The 17,436-nt window shown below is 32.8% G+C and overlaps 2 protein-coding genes across 5 annotated transcripts; both read left to right on the top strand.

Moving 5' to 3' along the window:
• The first annotated feature begins 239 nt into the window (after window positions 1-239).
• Window positions 240-7,468, top strand: LOC145011862 (synaptotagmin-5-like). 4 transcript variants are annotated; one of them, XM_078970609.1, is made up of 14 exons: window positions 240-332; window positions 688-830; window positions 1,244-1,350; window positions 1,460-1,508; window positions 1,588-1,708; window positions 4,063-4,184; window positions 4,373-4,474; window positions 4,570-4,644; window positions 5,795-5,874; window positions 5,979-6,129; window positions 6,201-6,431; window positions 6,524-6,808; window positions 6,942-7,055; window positions 7,163-7,466. In XM_078970609.1, exons 2-14 carry the CDS (start codon window positions 726-728, stop codon window positions 7,307-7,309), a joined length of 1,689 nt encoding a protein of 562 aa, XP_078826735.1. In that variant the 5' UTR covers window positions 240-332; window positions 688-725; the 3' UTR covers window positions 7,310-7,466. The 4 variants fall into 4 exon arrangements, with proteins under 4 accessions (XP_078826735.1, XP_078826737.1, XP_078826736.1 ...); XM_078970610.1 differs by lacking the exon at window positions 240-332 and having other exon boundaries at window positions 365-830; window positions 6,524-6,647; window positions 6,738-6,808; window positions 7,163-7,468; XM_078970611.1 differs by lacking the exon at window positions 688-830 and having other exon boundaries at window positions 250-332; window positions 7,163-7,465.
• A 2,258-nt stretch (window positions 7,469-9,726) lies between these two features.
• LOC145013140 (synaptotagmin-5-like) lies at window positions 9,727-11,956 on the top strand. The gene is made up of 4 exons (XM_078971947.1): window positions 9,727-10,371; window positions 10,441-10,932; window positions 11,183-11,296; window positions 11,409-11,956. The coding sequence occupies exons 1-4, from the start codon at window positions 10,240-10,242 to the stop codon at window positions 11,541-11,543; spliced, it is 873 nt and encodes a 290-aa protein (XP_078828073.1). The 5' UTR covers window positions 9,727-10,239; the 3' UTR covers window positions 11,544-11,956.
• The last annotated feature ends 5,480 nt before the right edge of the window (window positions 11,957-17,436 follow it).

The following is a 17,436-nucleotide window of genomic DNA, read 5'->3' as shown; positions in this document are numbered from 1 at the left end:
AATGATAGAATTGCCCTTCACTTAACGGCCAAAAGCTAACGGAGTTAGCGAAAATGACCAAATGTAAAAAGTTTTGAAATCACAGGGACCATCTGTGAGGTTTTTTGAACTTAAAGACTAAACTTGATACTTTCGAAAACCAAGAGATCATTTATGAAGTTTTATCTTTATTTTATTGTGTTCACAAAAAATCAATAATAACCTAATTACCTATAAGTCCATTAGTATCTAATCTAAAATCTAGGTACTCCAAAACCCTTTGTCGTACTAAGAAAGGTCAAAATGCCGTCTTCGCCGGCAAATGCCATCTTTTCCGGTTGGGTTCCTTTTCTGTAAGAAATCGAATTTTAAAAAAGTTGTTAAGTTATATATGCATTACTTTTAGATTTTTAATTATGTAAATGAGTTGTCAATTATGGAATTAAAAAAAAAATGTACAGTTCCCTTGTTCTATAGTCGTAAGTTATGTTATTCGCCGCCCAAAATCCTCGGTTGATTCACCAATACAACTTTTTTTTTGGACTTTCTTTATTCCTATTTTCTTACCTCGTACTTCCTTTCCCTTACACAACAACAACAACAACCAAATCTGCACTAAAAGGTCAACCAACATTCATCTATTGTGATACTGCGTATGAACAATTGCTTGAAATTCATTGTTCTGTGATTCTTCCTGCTTGATTTAAGCTAGCTCTTCATCAAAATCTATCGAGCTTTGTTGAAGGATGTCGTTCGTTGTGGGATTGATAATCGGAATTACGATTGGATTTGCATTGATTATTGGATTTGTTCGATCGGAAAATGGTCGATCTAAGCGTCGTTCTGCACTTGTAAGTTGAAAAACTTCGAATTGAATCGCTGAATCTTTATTATTCCGTACGCACTCTGGTATGTGTAAAGTGATTGTCATGTTGGTCCTACATCATGTAGAAGTAAAATCGTTTAGTTCTAGTAGAACGTATAATCACAGGTCGCATCAACTTTAAGCTACTTGGTTTTTATTTGATTTTGGGGTCCATCAGAATCCTGGATGCATCATGCATTCATTCCTGCCCCGACCCGTTTATGCCTCAGAAAAGCTAAGCTCCATATGCAGACATATCAGTAATAGAACAAATGATTTTAAATATTTCCGCTATCAATTTGTAATGATATATACATGCTAAATGGTATACACGATGTCGAATTTACATGCATAAAAACACATTAACTCAACTGATTTGGTTTTAAATGTGCTATGGAGGCAACAATGATTGCTGCGCTTGCAAGAATGACTCGTGAAGATTCACAAAAATTGCTCACAAAAGAGTATTACCCTTCGTGGGTTGTTTTCTCACAGAAACAAAAGTTAAGTTGTATCCCTAATTTTACATTTTTACAAGCTTATTTATGTTTTCACTATGTCACTTGCTATAAATGGGGATTGATTTTGTTCATTGTTTTGCTTATTTTTCCAGTTGGATTGGCTTAATGCTCATCTTACAAAGATCTGGCCCTATGTTGATGAGGTCAAACTGGTTTAATTTCTTGCTGATTGCAATTTTATACCATTTATGACACTAAAGTTATATACTTTATAACTTGTAGGCAGCTTCTGAGCTTATAAAGGCTAATGTGGAGCCAATTCTTGAGCAATATAGACCGATTGTACTTTCTTCTTTGACTTTTTCCAAGCTTACTCTTGGCACTGTTGCACCACAATTTACAGGTTACATTAATAATTATTTCCCTTTTTTTTTCTTTTGTTTTACTCTGTTTTCATGTTCCAGCTATTTGCAGTGTTTAGTAACCTTTTATTAACGGAAATGACGACTTTATGATGTGATATTTAACAAATTGACCACCTTTTTTACCAATAGCACAAAATGAATACCAATTTTGCTACTTATGAGTTGTAAATTTGGGAAATTAATTTCTGAATGGTCCCCACCACAAAGAAATTGAAAAAAAAAAACTTTTTTCGTGAAATTGTTAAAAAACATGTTTTTTGCAACCTTTTGTCAGTAAAAGGTAATTTCGTAGCTGATCATTTGCGAAATTGGTGGTCATTTTGTGTTATTAGTTAAAAGAGAAATCTTTAAAAAAATCTCAATATTTTGAGAATTTTTTTAATAAAGGTCTATTTTTTTTAGAAAAGAAAAGTCTGGACTATTTGACTTTTTGAATAGAAAATCTCAAAAACCGGTTAATTTATTCACTTTAGCCATTTTTGACCTGTTCAGCACCAAATTGTTAATTTTTCCAAAACAATGAGATATTTCTGCATATTTCGTCAAAATTTGTATATAATGTATAAATGTATTTTTTTATGTATCTAAATCTATTTTTATGTATTTATGTATTTTTATCAAGTTTTTATATGTATATGTTTACGTATTTTTACATATTTTAATGTATAAACTTCTTTTTTACGTATTTTTATATATTTGAAGTATTTTATATATATATATATATATATATATATATATATATATATATATATATTTATGTATTTGTATGTGCTATTTTTATTATGTATTATATATTTATATGTATTTAGGTATTTTTTAAGTTTTTATATAGATTTTTTTTTGTATTTTAAATGTATAAACGTAGGTTTCTACGTATTTATATGTATTTTTAAGTATTTTACATATTTTTATGTATTTTTATGTGTTTTTTTTATGTTATATGTATTTACCTGTATTTTTACATATTTATGTATTGTATTTAAGTTTTTTATATAAATATTTATGTATTTTTATGTATTTTAAATGTATAACCGTATTATTTTTATGTATTTATGTACTTTTTACCTCAAGTCGTCTTCACCATTTCATCCAATTTCCACAGCTTCTTCGAGTATGTCCAGATGGTTTTCTTACATATTCAAATATTTTAAGTTTTCCCATTCGTTTATCTTGAAATTAAACATCGAATTAAAAAAATGAAATAATAATTTATGCACATACGAAAACTTGAGGTTCTTTTGAGGCCACATGATAAGCGATGTTTAATTTCAAGATAAGCGAATGGGAAAACTTAAAATATGTGAATATGTAAGAAAATCATCTAGACATACTCGAAGAAACTGTGGAAATTGGATGAAATTATGAAGTCGACTTGAAATAAAATATACATAAATACGTAAAAATAATACGGTTATACATTTAAAATACAGAAATATCTATATAAAAAACTTAAATAAAATACATAAATATGTAAAAATACATGCAAATATGTAATACATAAAAAATATATAAAATACTTAAAAATACATTAAAAAAATATGTTTATACATTTAAAATACATAAACATCTATATAAAAAACTTTAAAAAAGTACATAAAAGTATATATAAATAAGTAGTACATAAAAAACAAATTAAAATACATAAAAAATATGTAAAATACATATAAATACGTAAAAATATGTTTATACATTTAAAATACATAAAAATACATAAACATCTATATAAAAAACTTAAAAAATACCTAAATACATATAAATATGTAATACATAAAAAAATAACACATAAAAATATAAAATACATAAAATAAATATGTAAAATACTTAAAAATATGTAAAAAAAATATATATGTTTATACTTTTAAAATACATAAAAATATGTAAACATATACATATAAAAACTTAAAAAATACATAAATACGTAAAAATAGATATAAATACGTTTATACATTATATACAAATTTTGACAAAACCTGCAGAAAAGTCTGATTATTTTGAAAAAATTAATGATTTGGTCTCATGACCTGTTGGATAGGTCAAAAAATAGCTAAAGTGAATAAATTAGCTGGTTTTTTTGGGTTTTTCTATTTAAAAGGTTAAATAGTTGGGACTTTTTTGTTAAAAAAAATAGGACTTTATTAAAAAAGATTCCAAAATATTGAGACTTTTTTTGGAGATTTCCCTTAGTTAAAAAGTGGTCCATTTGTTAAATTTCACATCATAAACCGGTCATTTTTTTGTGACTACTCCTTTTATTTATGAGGGAAATCTTTATTATAACAAATTACTTAATTATAATTTAACATGGGCTTTGTTAATTGGTTATGATTTTCAGGAGTTTCTGTTATTGAAGAAGAAAGTGATGGAATAACTTTGGAATTGGAGATGAAATGGGATGGAAACCCAAGTATAGTACTTGATGTCAAGACTAGACTTGGTCTGGGATTGCCTGTGCAGGTAATATAAAGGGTAAAAATGTAATATACCTCAAAGATTATGAAGTAAATTTAGTATTGAAAACTTGATTTTTGATCCAATATCCCCACCATAATAAACATTTACACCAATCTTTGGGGTTTTATGCCAATATATGAAAGAAGTTATAATGAAATATAAATATGATGAATTTTTTTTTTCTTGTATAGGTGAAGGATATAGCATTTACAGGGGTTTTTAGGTTAATTTTCAAGCCACTTGTTGATGAATTTCCTTGCTTTGGAGCTGTGTCATTTTCTTTGAGAAAGAAGGTATTTCAATTCGTTTTCTCCTTCAAGATGTTACTTTAAAATATTAAGTTAATAAATATTTCTTCTAAACATTTCTTTACTTTTGAAATTTATAGAAAGATATGGATTTTACTCTGAAAGTAATTGGTGGTGACATATCTGCTATTCCTGGTGTTGCCGATGCTCTTGAGGTAAAACATTTCAATATTATTATATCATTATCATTATTATTATATTATTATTTATTACAAACAGTCCCTGCCAAAAATTTATTTGTACATAATTAATCCCTATAACTTATAAAAATGGTCTTTGTTTTAATAAAAAATTACAGAAATGGCTCCTATGTAGACTTTTTTTTTTTTTTTTAAACAGTCCCTGTAATTTACAGAAATGGTCCCTGCTTAATAGCAAATCTACAGCAGAATTGGTGCCCATAATTTACAAAAATGGTTCCTGTTTTAATATAAAGTTACAGAAATAGTCCCTGTGTAGAAAAAATTACAAAAACAGTCCCTGTAATTTACAAAAAAGGCTCCTATGCAGAATTGTTTTTTTACATAAACGGTCCCTGTGTTTTACAAAAGGAAAGAAATGGTCCCTGCCTAATAGCATGTTTACAGAAATGGTTCCTATGTTTCATAAAACTAAAGAAATGGTGCCTCTCTATTAGCAATTTAACATAAATGGTCCATGTGTTTCACAAAATTAACAAACTACTCCCCGCTTTTCACAAAATTACAGAAATATTCCCTGGTTTTCACAAAATTACACATAGTCCCTGCCAAAAAGCAAAGTTACAGAAATTGTACCTATGTTTCACAAATTTACAGAAATGGTCACTGTCTAATAGCAAGTTTACAGAAATGGTTCTTATGTTTCATAAAACTAAAGAAATGGTCCCTGTCTATTAGCAATTTAACATAAATGGTCCATGTGTTTCACAAATTTAAGAAAATACTCCCCGCTTTTCACAAAATTACAGAAATATTCCCTGGTTTTCACAAAATTACACATAGTCCCTGCCAAAAAGCAAAGTTACATAAATTGTACCTGTGTTTCACAAATTTACAGAAATTGTCACTGTCTAATAGCAAGTTTACAGAAATGGTCCCTGAGTAAGAAAACATTAAAAATACTGTGTCGAAATTATAAGATTAATAAACCCGCCACGTCGCATGGGCCATCCCACTAGTTAAAGTACAATCTGTGGGTTCCCTTCTTTGACATAAGTCGATATGAAAACATAAGTTGAAGGACTTTAAAAGTACAGGGACTAAAGTTGAGATTTCCGATAGTTGGTGGGTTTAAAACAAAATGAACCCTTTCTTGTTTATGCAGAGTACCATACATGATGCAGTTGAGGATTCGATCACATGGCCTGTTCGAAAAGTTATTCCCATTCTCCCTGGTGATTACAGGTACAAATTATTGTAGGGAATTAAAAAAAAAAAAAAGTATCATCATTATATTTTTTTTAAATAACTTGTTAACTTCATGTTACTTATTATTTTTTAATTGTTAGTGATCTTGAATTAAAGCCCATGGGAATATTGGAGGTGAAACTTGTACAAGCACACGGTTTAACTAATAAAGATTTAATCGGAAAATCCGATCCATTTGCAAAATTATATATACGCCCTTTACGTAGTAAAATGAAAACCAGCAAAGTTCTTGTAAGTTTTCTTATTTATTATTCCATTGTTTCTTCAAAAGAACAAATATGAACTTGTGTTCTTTTATTCAGGATAATGATTTGGATCCAGTTTGGAATGAACATTTTGAGTTCGTAGTTGAAGATATTTCCACCCAACATTTGACTGTAAAAATATACGATGATGATGGGATTCAAGCTTCAGAACTCATTGGATGTTGTCAAGTGAAGTTAAGCGAACTTAACCCTGGTAAAGTGAAGGATGTGTGGTTAAAATTGGTAAAAGATTTGGAGATCCATAGAGATAATAAAGATAGAGGAAAGGTGAATACTCTGTGACCCGATTGGCAAAAAGACGTGAATGCCCTTTATGTCTAGTCGATTAGAATTGACGTTGTTTGTTTGGGTTGAATTAGGTGCACTTGGAGTTGTTATATTATCCACATGGTGTGGGAAACGGGTTTATCAACCCGTTTAATTCCACGTATTCAATGACATCTTTGGAGAAGGTTCTAGAAGATGGTTCAGGGGGTGAAAATGGTAATTTTGTCGATAACCAAAGAAAAATGGTAATTACAAGAGGAGTGTTATCTGTGACTGTAATATCTGCTGAAGATTTACCACCTGCAGATTTATCGGGGAAAGCCGATCCTTTTGTGGTTCTCATTATGAAAAAAACCGGGAGCAAAAACAAAACCAGGGTATGTTGTTCTATGCGGTTTTTTTTCTTAAAAATAAAAGGTTAAATGCAAAAAATATCAACGCATTTTCATTAATTATTTTCTTTTGTTAGTTTTTTTAATAGATTTACACAATTATACCCGATACTTGTAGGTGGTAAATGAAAATTTGAATCCAGTTTGGAATCAGACATTTGACTTTGTTGTTGAGGATGGTTTACACGATATGCTCATTCTGGAAATATGGGACCATGATACGTTTGGGAAGGTATGAAAAGGGAAAAAAAAAAAGTAAACTGTTGTACCATATCAGAAAATGTGATATAAAACAGGGACCAAAACTGTAATTTACTTTTTTTTTGTTTGTTTTTGTAGGATTTCATGGGGAGATGCATTTTGACACTAACAAGGGTTATATTAGAAGGGGAATATAAAGACAATTTTCAAGTTGAGGGTGCCAAATCTGGAAAACTTAGCTTAAATCTCAAATGGGCACCTCAGCCGATTTTTCGTAGATCTTAGCATTTGTTTTTGTGTGGGTGGGTGTAGAATTTTTTAAAACTTGAGAAATCTATGGTCATTTTGGAGTGACGATGTTGTTGTGCTATTGTAACGTTGGTTAAGAAGTTGATTAGAATGACATTTGAACTTACAAACAACAATTACACTTTATAAAATGCAAAAACAAGATGTTCAAATTGATAAAAAGAACTTAGGACCTCCTCTATGAATAGCCACTTGCTTTACAAAAAAGCCATCTGGCGATGATTTATTTGTTACAGCATTTGCTGTTTAAACTTTAAAGTATATTCTTAGGTTGATTTACGTAAAATAATTTATTTTTAATTTTTCTTTTATTACTGCTCTTTTAATGGAAGCAAAAACCAACATATGTACACATACACAATACAATAATACCTTCATTATTGGGACTAATATTTTGGGTCGTGTCATTGAAGTGATGTTAATGCAAAGAGTCATTCCATTGCCTTTATTAGCAACATTGTATTTTCAACAACTTACTACTAGTGATGGATATATTTTTATTGCTTACTTTATACACAATTGCCTTTTTTTAGTTATGAACATAATCAGAAAATTCCTAGTGCATAGAAGGTTAGGTGAAAACCGGAAGACAAAATAAATAAATAAATAAATAAAGGCAAAAGGAGACGCTCGACAAGATGACTATATCTCAATGTTTTTGGTTATATTTGACTCCTCATAGATCTGATCATTGCACGTTCGATTCTTAATTTTATATGCAAAGGGGCTAGGGCCATTTTGAAATTTAGAAAGTTTCTTGTTTCTTTAGAAAAACACTTCCATGTAAATGTAACACAAACCATATATATTTCATAAAAACAATTCTTTTTAAGAAATAGTAATCCATAATAGCTCTCAGTTCATTATGAAATTGCAGAAAATTGTTTCCTTAACTCCAATGAAACTTCTATTTATAATAAGAATTTATACTTACAAGTTACATGAGATGAGCATATAAAATACGAAGAAAAAGACGTTCATTTAAAGTAAAATTTATGGAAAACTTTTAGGTAAAACCTATCCATTGGCACACATAACAATACATAAGCAGGTATAAATATCAGTAGTAAAATCTATTTATTGTGAGACCATTTTATATAAAAATCTAGGCCAAAGTCAAAAATGGAAAAATTGTTAATCAATTATATTCGAAAAATCTACATAATTATTTATCGTTAAGAAAAAAGACATTATTATTTATATAATTATTATTTATTATTTTTTAACTGATGTGTTAATTGTAGCCGATGATATCATTCCTTCGATTCTTTCCACGTCCACATCGACATTTAATAGATTTGAATTAAGTTCAATAACCATAGAACATTATAATCATTTATATATGTTTTATTGAAATTTATAGATTGATAATTTTTTCATGATTCTTCAATGAATATTTAAATATGTTTTTTTTTTTTTTTTTTGAAATTTATAGAGCCGGTGCACTGCAAAAAAAAAAAAAAAAAAAAAAAAAAGTTGTATGAAATATTAAATAATAATGTGATAATTTATTAAACTTTGTAAAGTTCAAAATGTTATTACTTTTTATAAAACTCTGTAAAAATACAATATAGTTGATGATTTTTTTTTATCATTTTGATATGTTTAAAGAGGAAAAAGAAATGACAGAGACTGTCATGCATATTATCACTCAGAACATATTTAATGCCAAGTCAAATTGTGAAAAAATAACTTTTTTTTTTATCCACAATTGAAAATTTGGAAACTTGAAATCTTGTATCATCTTTTCAAGATGAAATTGAAAACCCATTTTGCACAACAATTAATGCATCTACACGCTTTGCTCCCGAACAACAACACGTATTCAAATTCAGACTCAGTTGCATGCTGATACCAATAATCAACACCTTGCTACACCATAAGTCCATAACCATGACTTTAATCTTCCAATGTTCTTCCAACACACTAACGAATTGAAGGCTTCAGTTTTGGCCTCAAAATCCCACTCACTTTAGTCTTTAGGTAAATGTAAATCTCCTAGATATACATCACATGCATAACCAAATCATTAATATATTAGACTAGGACTCACTTATTATGCAATTAATTTTCATGTCATCTCACTCAATGGGAGGTTGTTGATGAATGAAATATGTCTCCAAAATAGAGTTGATTAATAAATTTCTCCATTAAAGCCATTGCTAGATCTAGAGGAGAATTGCTTCTTGGATCAATATGGGACAAGTGCATGCAACAATGGAGACAAGATTTAACGACTACCCTTCATGTCAAGATTAGAAATCGTAGATAGCAACATTAATGAATGCTCAAGCTATGTATGTATACGCATGTGTATATATCTATATGGACAATTGTACATGAATGATACATATACGTATGCGTAACTGCAAAAATGATACTCGATGGTTATTAGAGCTGGATACCAAAATTTCATGATCCACAAAAAACATGTAACCACAGCCACCAAAATTTCATGAAAAATCCTAATTCCGACAACCCAACTGGCGGATGCCAAATGACACCAATTCCTCGATCACATTTCGATCTCCTCCATTCATGCAATCCACAGGTTCATTTTCTCATCGAAATCGATTGATATATACGTATCTATCTATATACGAAGAGGAAGAACCCCTTTTCGTCTCCGACACCATTTGATTCAAAATCTTCTATCACTGTGATCGATGTGTTTGTTTTTTGGGGAGCAAATGCTATGCAACCGAGGAACAACCCATTCCTGCAATTAAATGGGGCTTATGTCCCCTTCTTCAATCGTTTTTCTTTCGATTAAATTACAGAAATAGCAAATGGGGATCGATAGTACCTTATCATCAAACTTCACAACGATATGATCATATTCTCTTACCCGTCTCAATTCCTACAGCATCTGGTTTGGATTTGATATCGAGCTTGAACTAAAGCACATGGGGACATTGGAGGTGAAGCTTATACAAGCACAAGGTCTGACTAATAAAGATCTTATCGGGAAATCCGATCCATTTGCCAAGTTATACACACGCAATTTGCATAGCATGATGCAAACCAGCAAAGTTATTGTAAGTTCTCTTCTTTCTTCCATGAATGACTATGTCTACAAAGAACAAAGCTGATTACTTTTTATTCAGGACAATCATCTGAATCCGATTTGGAATGAGCATTTTGAGTTTGTAGTTGAAGATACTTCCACCCAACACTTGACGATAGAAATACATGATGAAGATAAGCTTCAAACTTCAGAACTCATTGGTTGTGCTCAAGTGAAGTTGAGTGAACTTGAGCCTGGTAACGTGAAGGATGTGTGGTTAAAATTGGTAAAAAATTTGGAGAGTTATAGAGACAATGAAGACCAAGGGAAGGTGCATTTGGAGCTATTATATTGCCCAGATGGTGTTATTAACCCATTTTCTTCCAACTTTTCAATGACATTTTTGGAAAAAGTTCCCAAAGATAGTTCAGGGGTTGAAAACGGTGATGAAAAAAGAATGATAATTACAAAAGGAGTGTTATGTGTAACAGTAATATCTGCTGAAGATTTACCATCTGCAGATTTAATGGGAAAAGCCGATCCTTTTGTGGTTCTCACTATGAAAAAAACCGGAACCAAAAACAAGACTAGGGTATGTTTAAATCTCTAATTTGGTAGATTTTTCAAACTATAATGTCCTAATAAGTAATAAAAAAAAGTTTACTTTTTGAAATACAATGTCTTTAAAAAGAAAGTGATTGAAATTATATAATGATGTAATAGAAAGAAATGGAAGTAAGATGCTATAAGACTTAGATAAATGAAAGTACATTGCTATTTCTTGTATTTATCCAAAAAAGCATGAACCTTATGTTTATTTTTGCTTGATGGATCAATTGTAGGTCATAAATGAAGATTTGAATCCAATTTGCAATGAGAGTTTTGAGTTTGTTGTTGAGGAAGGTTTACACGATTTGCTTATTCTTGAAGTATGGGATCATGACACATTTGGGAAGGTATGCATATTTTATAGGGACAAAAATGCAAAAAGTAAACTTTTGTATCTTATTCGACAAAATGATATAACATGGGGACTAAAACTGTAATTTACTTTTCTTTCTTTTGCAGGACTACATGGGGAGATGCATTTTGACACTAACAAGAGTTATATTAGAAGGGGAATATGAAGACAGTATTCAAGTTGAGGGTGCCAAATCGGGAAAACTTAACTTAAATCTCAAATGGTTAGCCCAACCAAATTGATGAAATTTAACATCGATCCATTGGGGCTTGTTTGATAAAACTGAACCATTTAATGCTCAATGATTCAAACTTCTTAATGGTTAAGAGAAAGTAGGGTTCCTTAATTGTTTAGGGGATTTTGATGTAGAGGTTGTTTAGAGGCTGTATCAAACGTTTTGAATGATGAGGAGAGGCAACAGGCAACATCTGAATGGTTCTATTAGGATGTGAGATGACACCTAAATGGTTGAATTCAAAGGTTATCAAACAACCTCTTAGTTTAACAATAGTCCTCACCATAATTGTAGGATATGGTGGATACAATATAAAAACAACTCTTTAATTTATATACTTTGTATAGTATAAGGTATAGGCTAAACAATGTTTAAAAAATCGGTTCGAAGCGGGACCAGAGTATATGAGTGGTTCAACTATCACATGTTTTATGTCAGTTTCTAGGTCTGATCGAATCGGATGGTTTATTTAAAAATCTAGGTCTGATCGAATCAGATGGTTTATTTAAAAATCGGTGTGATAGAACCGATAAAAAACTGTTTGAACCGGATTATTGAAGTTAAATAGTTAGATTCCACTAATCCCCTTAAAAAAACTCATTTCCAAATAAAATTGAATAGCTCCATCAGCGTAAAATTTATAGTTGTGTTTTTTTAATATACTTGGATTGATCTACCACTTGCTATTTGTATTTTTAATGTTTGAATTTTTGGATGTCAAATCCTTATATATATATATATATATATATATATATATATATATATATATATATATATATATATATATACACACACACACACACACACACTAGCCATTGCGCCAAGCGACGGGTGTAAATAAATTTTTCATAATTTAGTTTCTAAAGGTGCTTAGTTTTTTGTGCAAATAGTTTACAGCACCAAATAAACAATGTGTGTTAAAAACTCGATTCAAGGCAATCTTAAAACCCTCATATTCAAGTCACTCACGCAATGTGGCAGACAGTGGAACTGGTGGGGGGGGGGGGGGGGGGGTTAAGTTTCCACAATAAGTTTCCTTTGATTTTTTATTTGTGTTTTGAAAGTATGTTCATTTTATAACTAACTTTTCTCGGCTAACTCAATGCTAGCTATTAAATATAAATGTTTCTCGAAAGTTTCGTTTCAGTGGATGGTGTATAGGTTCGTTCTAATGGATGAAATATACATTTTTTCGGTGATTATTTTCACATCGGTTGGATGTTTAGGGTTAAAAAGAAAAGTGTATTGCAGTTTTAAATTAAAATCAAATTTACCTGATATTTTGTATTAAAAAAAATATCTTGTTCTGTGTTAAATAAAACTTCTTGTTTATCTTTTAAAAATAAATTTATGTTTTTGTTTTCTTTTAAAAATCAAACTATATTGTTTTTTTATCAAAATAAAAAGTAACTGTTATTTTATAAAAATTATGTATCACTACCATCTATGTTTTTTGTGGTCTTATTTATTCCAAAACATTTAGCCATGGATCTTACAATTTCAACATTGAAGTTCCGGTGGTTTAGAAAGAAAAGATTTTACGTAAACATGATTCATGTTGTTAATAGAAGATTTTGGTTTAATTTGGGATTAAAATGCTCTAAATACTTGTGACATTAAAGAAAATATGTTCAAGTGGCCTAAAGAGCATCCAAAATGTTTTTGGCATTAAAAAATGAAGTCCAACTCATTTTAAACAATTAAGTGCAAAAACAATGACAATTAAGAGTTCTTAATAGCCAATGGATAAATAAACAATTAATTGACATATTTTATGTTAACAGTCATATGCGTTGTTGATATATTGATTTTTCCCTGTTAAAACTTGTGTTTGCATTTTTATATGTTAGATGAATGATAATTAGCATGCCATGGTCTATGATTTATATATATATTAAAATAATATATGAAAAATTCGGCATCTGATATGAACAAAGTTGTTGCAAATTTTCTTGTGGGTCATTCCTAACCTATTTCACACCTAAATTACTCTATAACATAAATATATATAGCTTGACGGATTAAGTCCATTGACTAAAATAGAAATGATAAATTTGAATGCATGCATCACCCAAAGCATAATTCTTGTAATTTTGTCCCTAAATTTGGACTCTGTTACGAAGATTATCCCTAATGACATATTTACCCTTCGAAAAAAATTATTGACATTTAATTTAAATAATTCTAAACAAATTTATATACATGGGACCAAAACACACGCCCACACCCATCTTATCTCTTTCTTGTTACCATTTATTTTTGTATGCTATACAAGACCATCATTAAACCTTTATGCATATTACATGCCAAAACAACTACAACCAAAACCAAATCTCTTTTATGCATAAATGTTTTTAGTGATTGTGACTTTATTGGCCATGTAAGCATCATCACATTCCATCTATGAATTTACAAACGATTAAAGTGAGACATATTTACATCAAAACGTAATACTTCCTTTTGTAGACTCTAATAGCTTGTGACCTTGCTATTGCTATTTCCTAATAAGAATAGATAGAACCAAGACAGAAACTCAATTGCATGCAAAAAGACATGTAAAACCAATCAAAGATGTATAGAATGGAAAAAGAACCAGGTTTGTATCAGCTTACGAACTTTCAACTCCATAGACTCGAGATGAACTCCATATCTACATAGGGAAAGTAAAAAAAAATCAACCAAAAGAACATAAAGTTTTGTTAAACGGAAACGATGAATAAATCAAGATATTGTTTAGCATACTTGGGCTAGGATATTAAGGAAAATTTTGTTGCTATTTGAAGCATATTCATACTTAGGGCTAGGGTTCGAAAAAGCAACAGAAAATAGCCTCTTCAAAGCATCTTTATGCTTTCAAGGCTACAAAGTTCTTGTTTCTCTCATCGCTTTCTACAACTGTACACTCCAACTCCCCTTCAAAAAACCTACCAAAAAATAAATTTTTGTTAAAGATTTTGTTTTCCTAATTAAAACAAAGCAAATCCAAACTAAAAGAAAGTGGTTAGTTGCCTGATCATATAGTATCAAAATGAAAGTTGCAAAATACCCCTTTGTGATTTAATTTGTCAAAACAGGTGGCAATATGCATGAAACATCCCAAAATACGACCCAAAAATTTTTGTTTAATAATTACTAAAAACACCATGATAATATCATAAGGTAAAACTCGTACGTCAATATCTCAAAAACAATAGCAAAGTGTTATGAGTAAACTGTATCAAGACTATATCAAATCACATCTATGAAAAACTAAAGACAACTCCCAGGACAACTGAAGCTGTGGTGTGTGCGATGCCATCAACCCGAGCTCTTCCCTTTGCTTGCGGAAGTACCTGAAACCAAAACTGAAACTGTAAGCACGAAGCTTAGTGAGCTCCCCCAAACTACCACATACCATACAATACATATAAACACATACTGGGCCTTGCCTACTGCATCGGACCGAAGTCCGGAAACTGCATCGGATCGAAGTCCAGAACTACTGAGGCCTTGCCTCCTGCATCGGACCGAAATCCGGAACTAACTGCATCGGACCGAAGTCCGGAACTAACTGCATCGGGCCGAAGTCCGGAACTAACAGCATCGGACCGAAGTTCGGAACTGACTGCATCGGACAGAAGTCCGAAACTACTGAACATAGCATAGCATAAACATATCAACTAGCATGAACACATAAACTGCATACTGCATCGGGCTGTAACCCGGAACACATAACACATAAATCCTGTCTGAGCCACGAAGGCATCAAACATACTAAAATTTGCATCGGACCAAAGTCCGGAAACTAGTATTAGCTAAACGGGCCGGCATTGTGGCCTTAGACCTGTTCCTACTGGAAGGAAACTCACATCGTGATCTGGCTGCTAAGTGTATGGCTCTGGAAGCTATCTGTTGCTGCTCCCGTATCTACCCGGCTACAATTCCACAAATACACTCAATTAAATACTAATAACTGCATTGGGGTAAAATGACTCTTTTACCCCTGGCTAAAGTCAACTCTCATGGTCAAAGTCAACTTACAGTTGACCTGACTCGCTGAGTTGGGCCGCCAACTCGCCGAGTCCCTACTCTCACTTCTCAACCCTGTTTGCTGCTACTCGTCGAGTATGGCATAAACTCGACGAGTTCCCTTTCGATTCTAGAACTCAGGCTATCTGCATCCGACTCGCCGAGTTGTATGAACAACTCGACGAGTTGTTCTTGAATCTATGAAGATTGCCTTAGACTCGCCAAGTTGTATGAACAACTCGTCAAGTCCCTCCATTACTGAGTCTAACCTCCGACTCACTAAGTCCATTCTACTACTCACTGGTCCCCACTCGGAATTACTCAAAAGGGGAAAGATCGGGTGTAACGACCCAAAATTTAAGACCAAAATTTCTTTAATGAATCATTACTTAAAGTAACATCATCATTCCAAAACATAATATGAGTATAAGTTTTCAAAACATATGTTCATTATCAGAGTAAACATCCCCAGGCTGTCTAATCTATGGTGTGTGCCATGCGATCACCCCGAGCTCTTCCCTCCGCTACCGGAAGTACCTGAAACCAAAACTGAAAACCGTAAGCACGAAGCTTAGTGAGTTCCCCACCCTACCACATACCATGCATAAACACATACTGCACATACTGGGCCACGCCCCCTATCTTGGGCCTCGCCCCCTACCTCGGGCCTCGCCCGCTACAACGGCCCCGCCTGGCTTCGAGCCCCGCTCGGATACAGATCTGTTTTACTTAGGCCTCGCCTGTCACAGGGCCTCGCCCGTCAACAAATAATAACACATAAACATTTCATAACACATAACTAACACATGCAACTGGTTCTGTCCTAAGGCCTCGCCTTTCCTGGGCCTCGCCCATGTCCTGCTACTGAGGAGTCATGGAACCCCATCCATGCTCCTAATGGTAGTGAGGTACGGGCCTAGCCCACTCTCACTCCTGTTCTAATTCGGGCCTCGCCCCTAATCTGCTACTAGTGAGATATGGAACCCCATCCACACTCTGCTATTGGTGAGATACGGGACCTCGCCCACACTCACCTCCCTACCAGGTACATACACGTATCACACAGACAACAAGTATAAACTATCATATATAAACAATTCCTTGGGCGCCCGCCCGCTATTACTGGACCTCGTACTGCAAACAATGCTAGCATACTGTGCCTAGGGCTAACCCCCAGGTCTTCTACTCATAACTACATGGGCCGGCATTGTGGCCTTAGACCCATTCACACAAAGGGGAAACTCACCTGAACTGGCTGAACTTGCTGATGATCTCACTAGCTGCTTCCCGACAACTCACGGAACTCCTGCTCCCCTTGCTCCCCGAACTACCAATATTAATACAACACTGAGTCTAACTGACCCCCGAAAGACAATCAAGTCCACCCTGGTCCAAAGTCAAAGTCCTGGTCAAAGTCAACCTTCCAGGTCAACCCTACTCGCCGAGTCACCCTACTGACTCGCCGAGTTCAAAATGATCAGATTCCTTTCATTCGCGACTCGACTCGCCGAGTCAGTCCATGACTCGCCGAGTCTACCGATTTCTGAGTCCAGACCTGTTCAACTCACTGAGTCTCCACCCGACTCACTGATTCGAGTCACAACTCGAAGGGTTTGGGGTTTTGCGACCTGACTCGCCGAGTCCAAGGCAATCTTCATACGACTCGACGAGTTGTTCATCCCACTCGTCGAGTTTCTCCAAAACTTCATGCTACTCGCCGAGTCCACTCAAAGGACTCGTCGAGTCCCTTCAGATCTCCTTACATGCAGAGGATTTTTGAGTCATGCATGGACTCCAAACTATAGATCCACCCTTCCCAAGCCTATTCCACACATAAAGTTGCAAACTTTACGTGTAGAGAAGGAGATCTAGGCAAGATACGCCATTAACTA

The sequence above is a fragment of the Lactuca saligna genome, chromosome 8 (genome assembly GCF_052625555.1).
Source record: "Lactuca saligna cultivar CGN05327 chromosome 8, ASM5262555v1, whole genome shotgun sequence".
Classification (NCBI taxonomy): Eukaryota; Viridiplantae; Streptophyta; class Magnoliopsida; order Asterales; family Asteraceae; genus Lactuca; species Lactuca saligna.
This window is presented reverse-complemented; position numbering and strand designations above follow the sequence as displayed.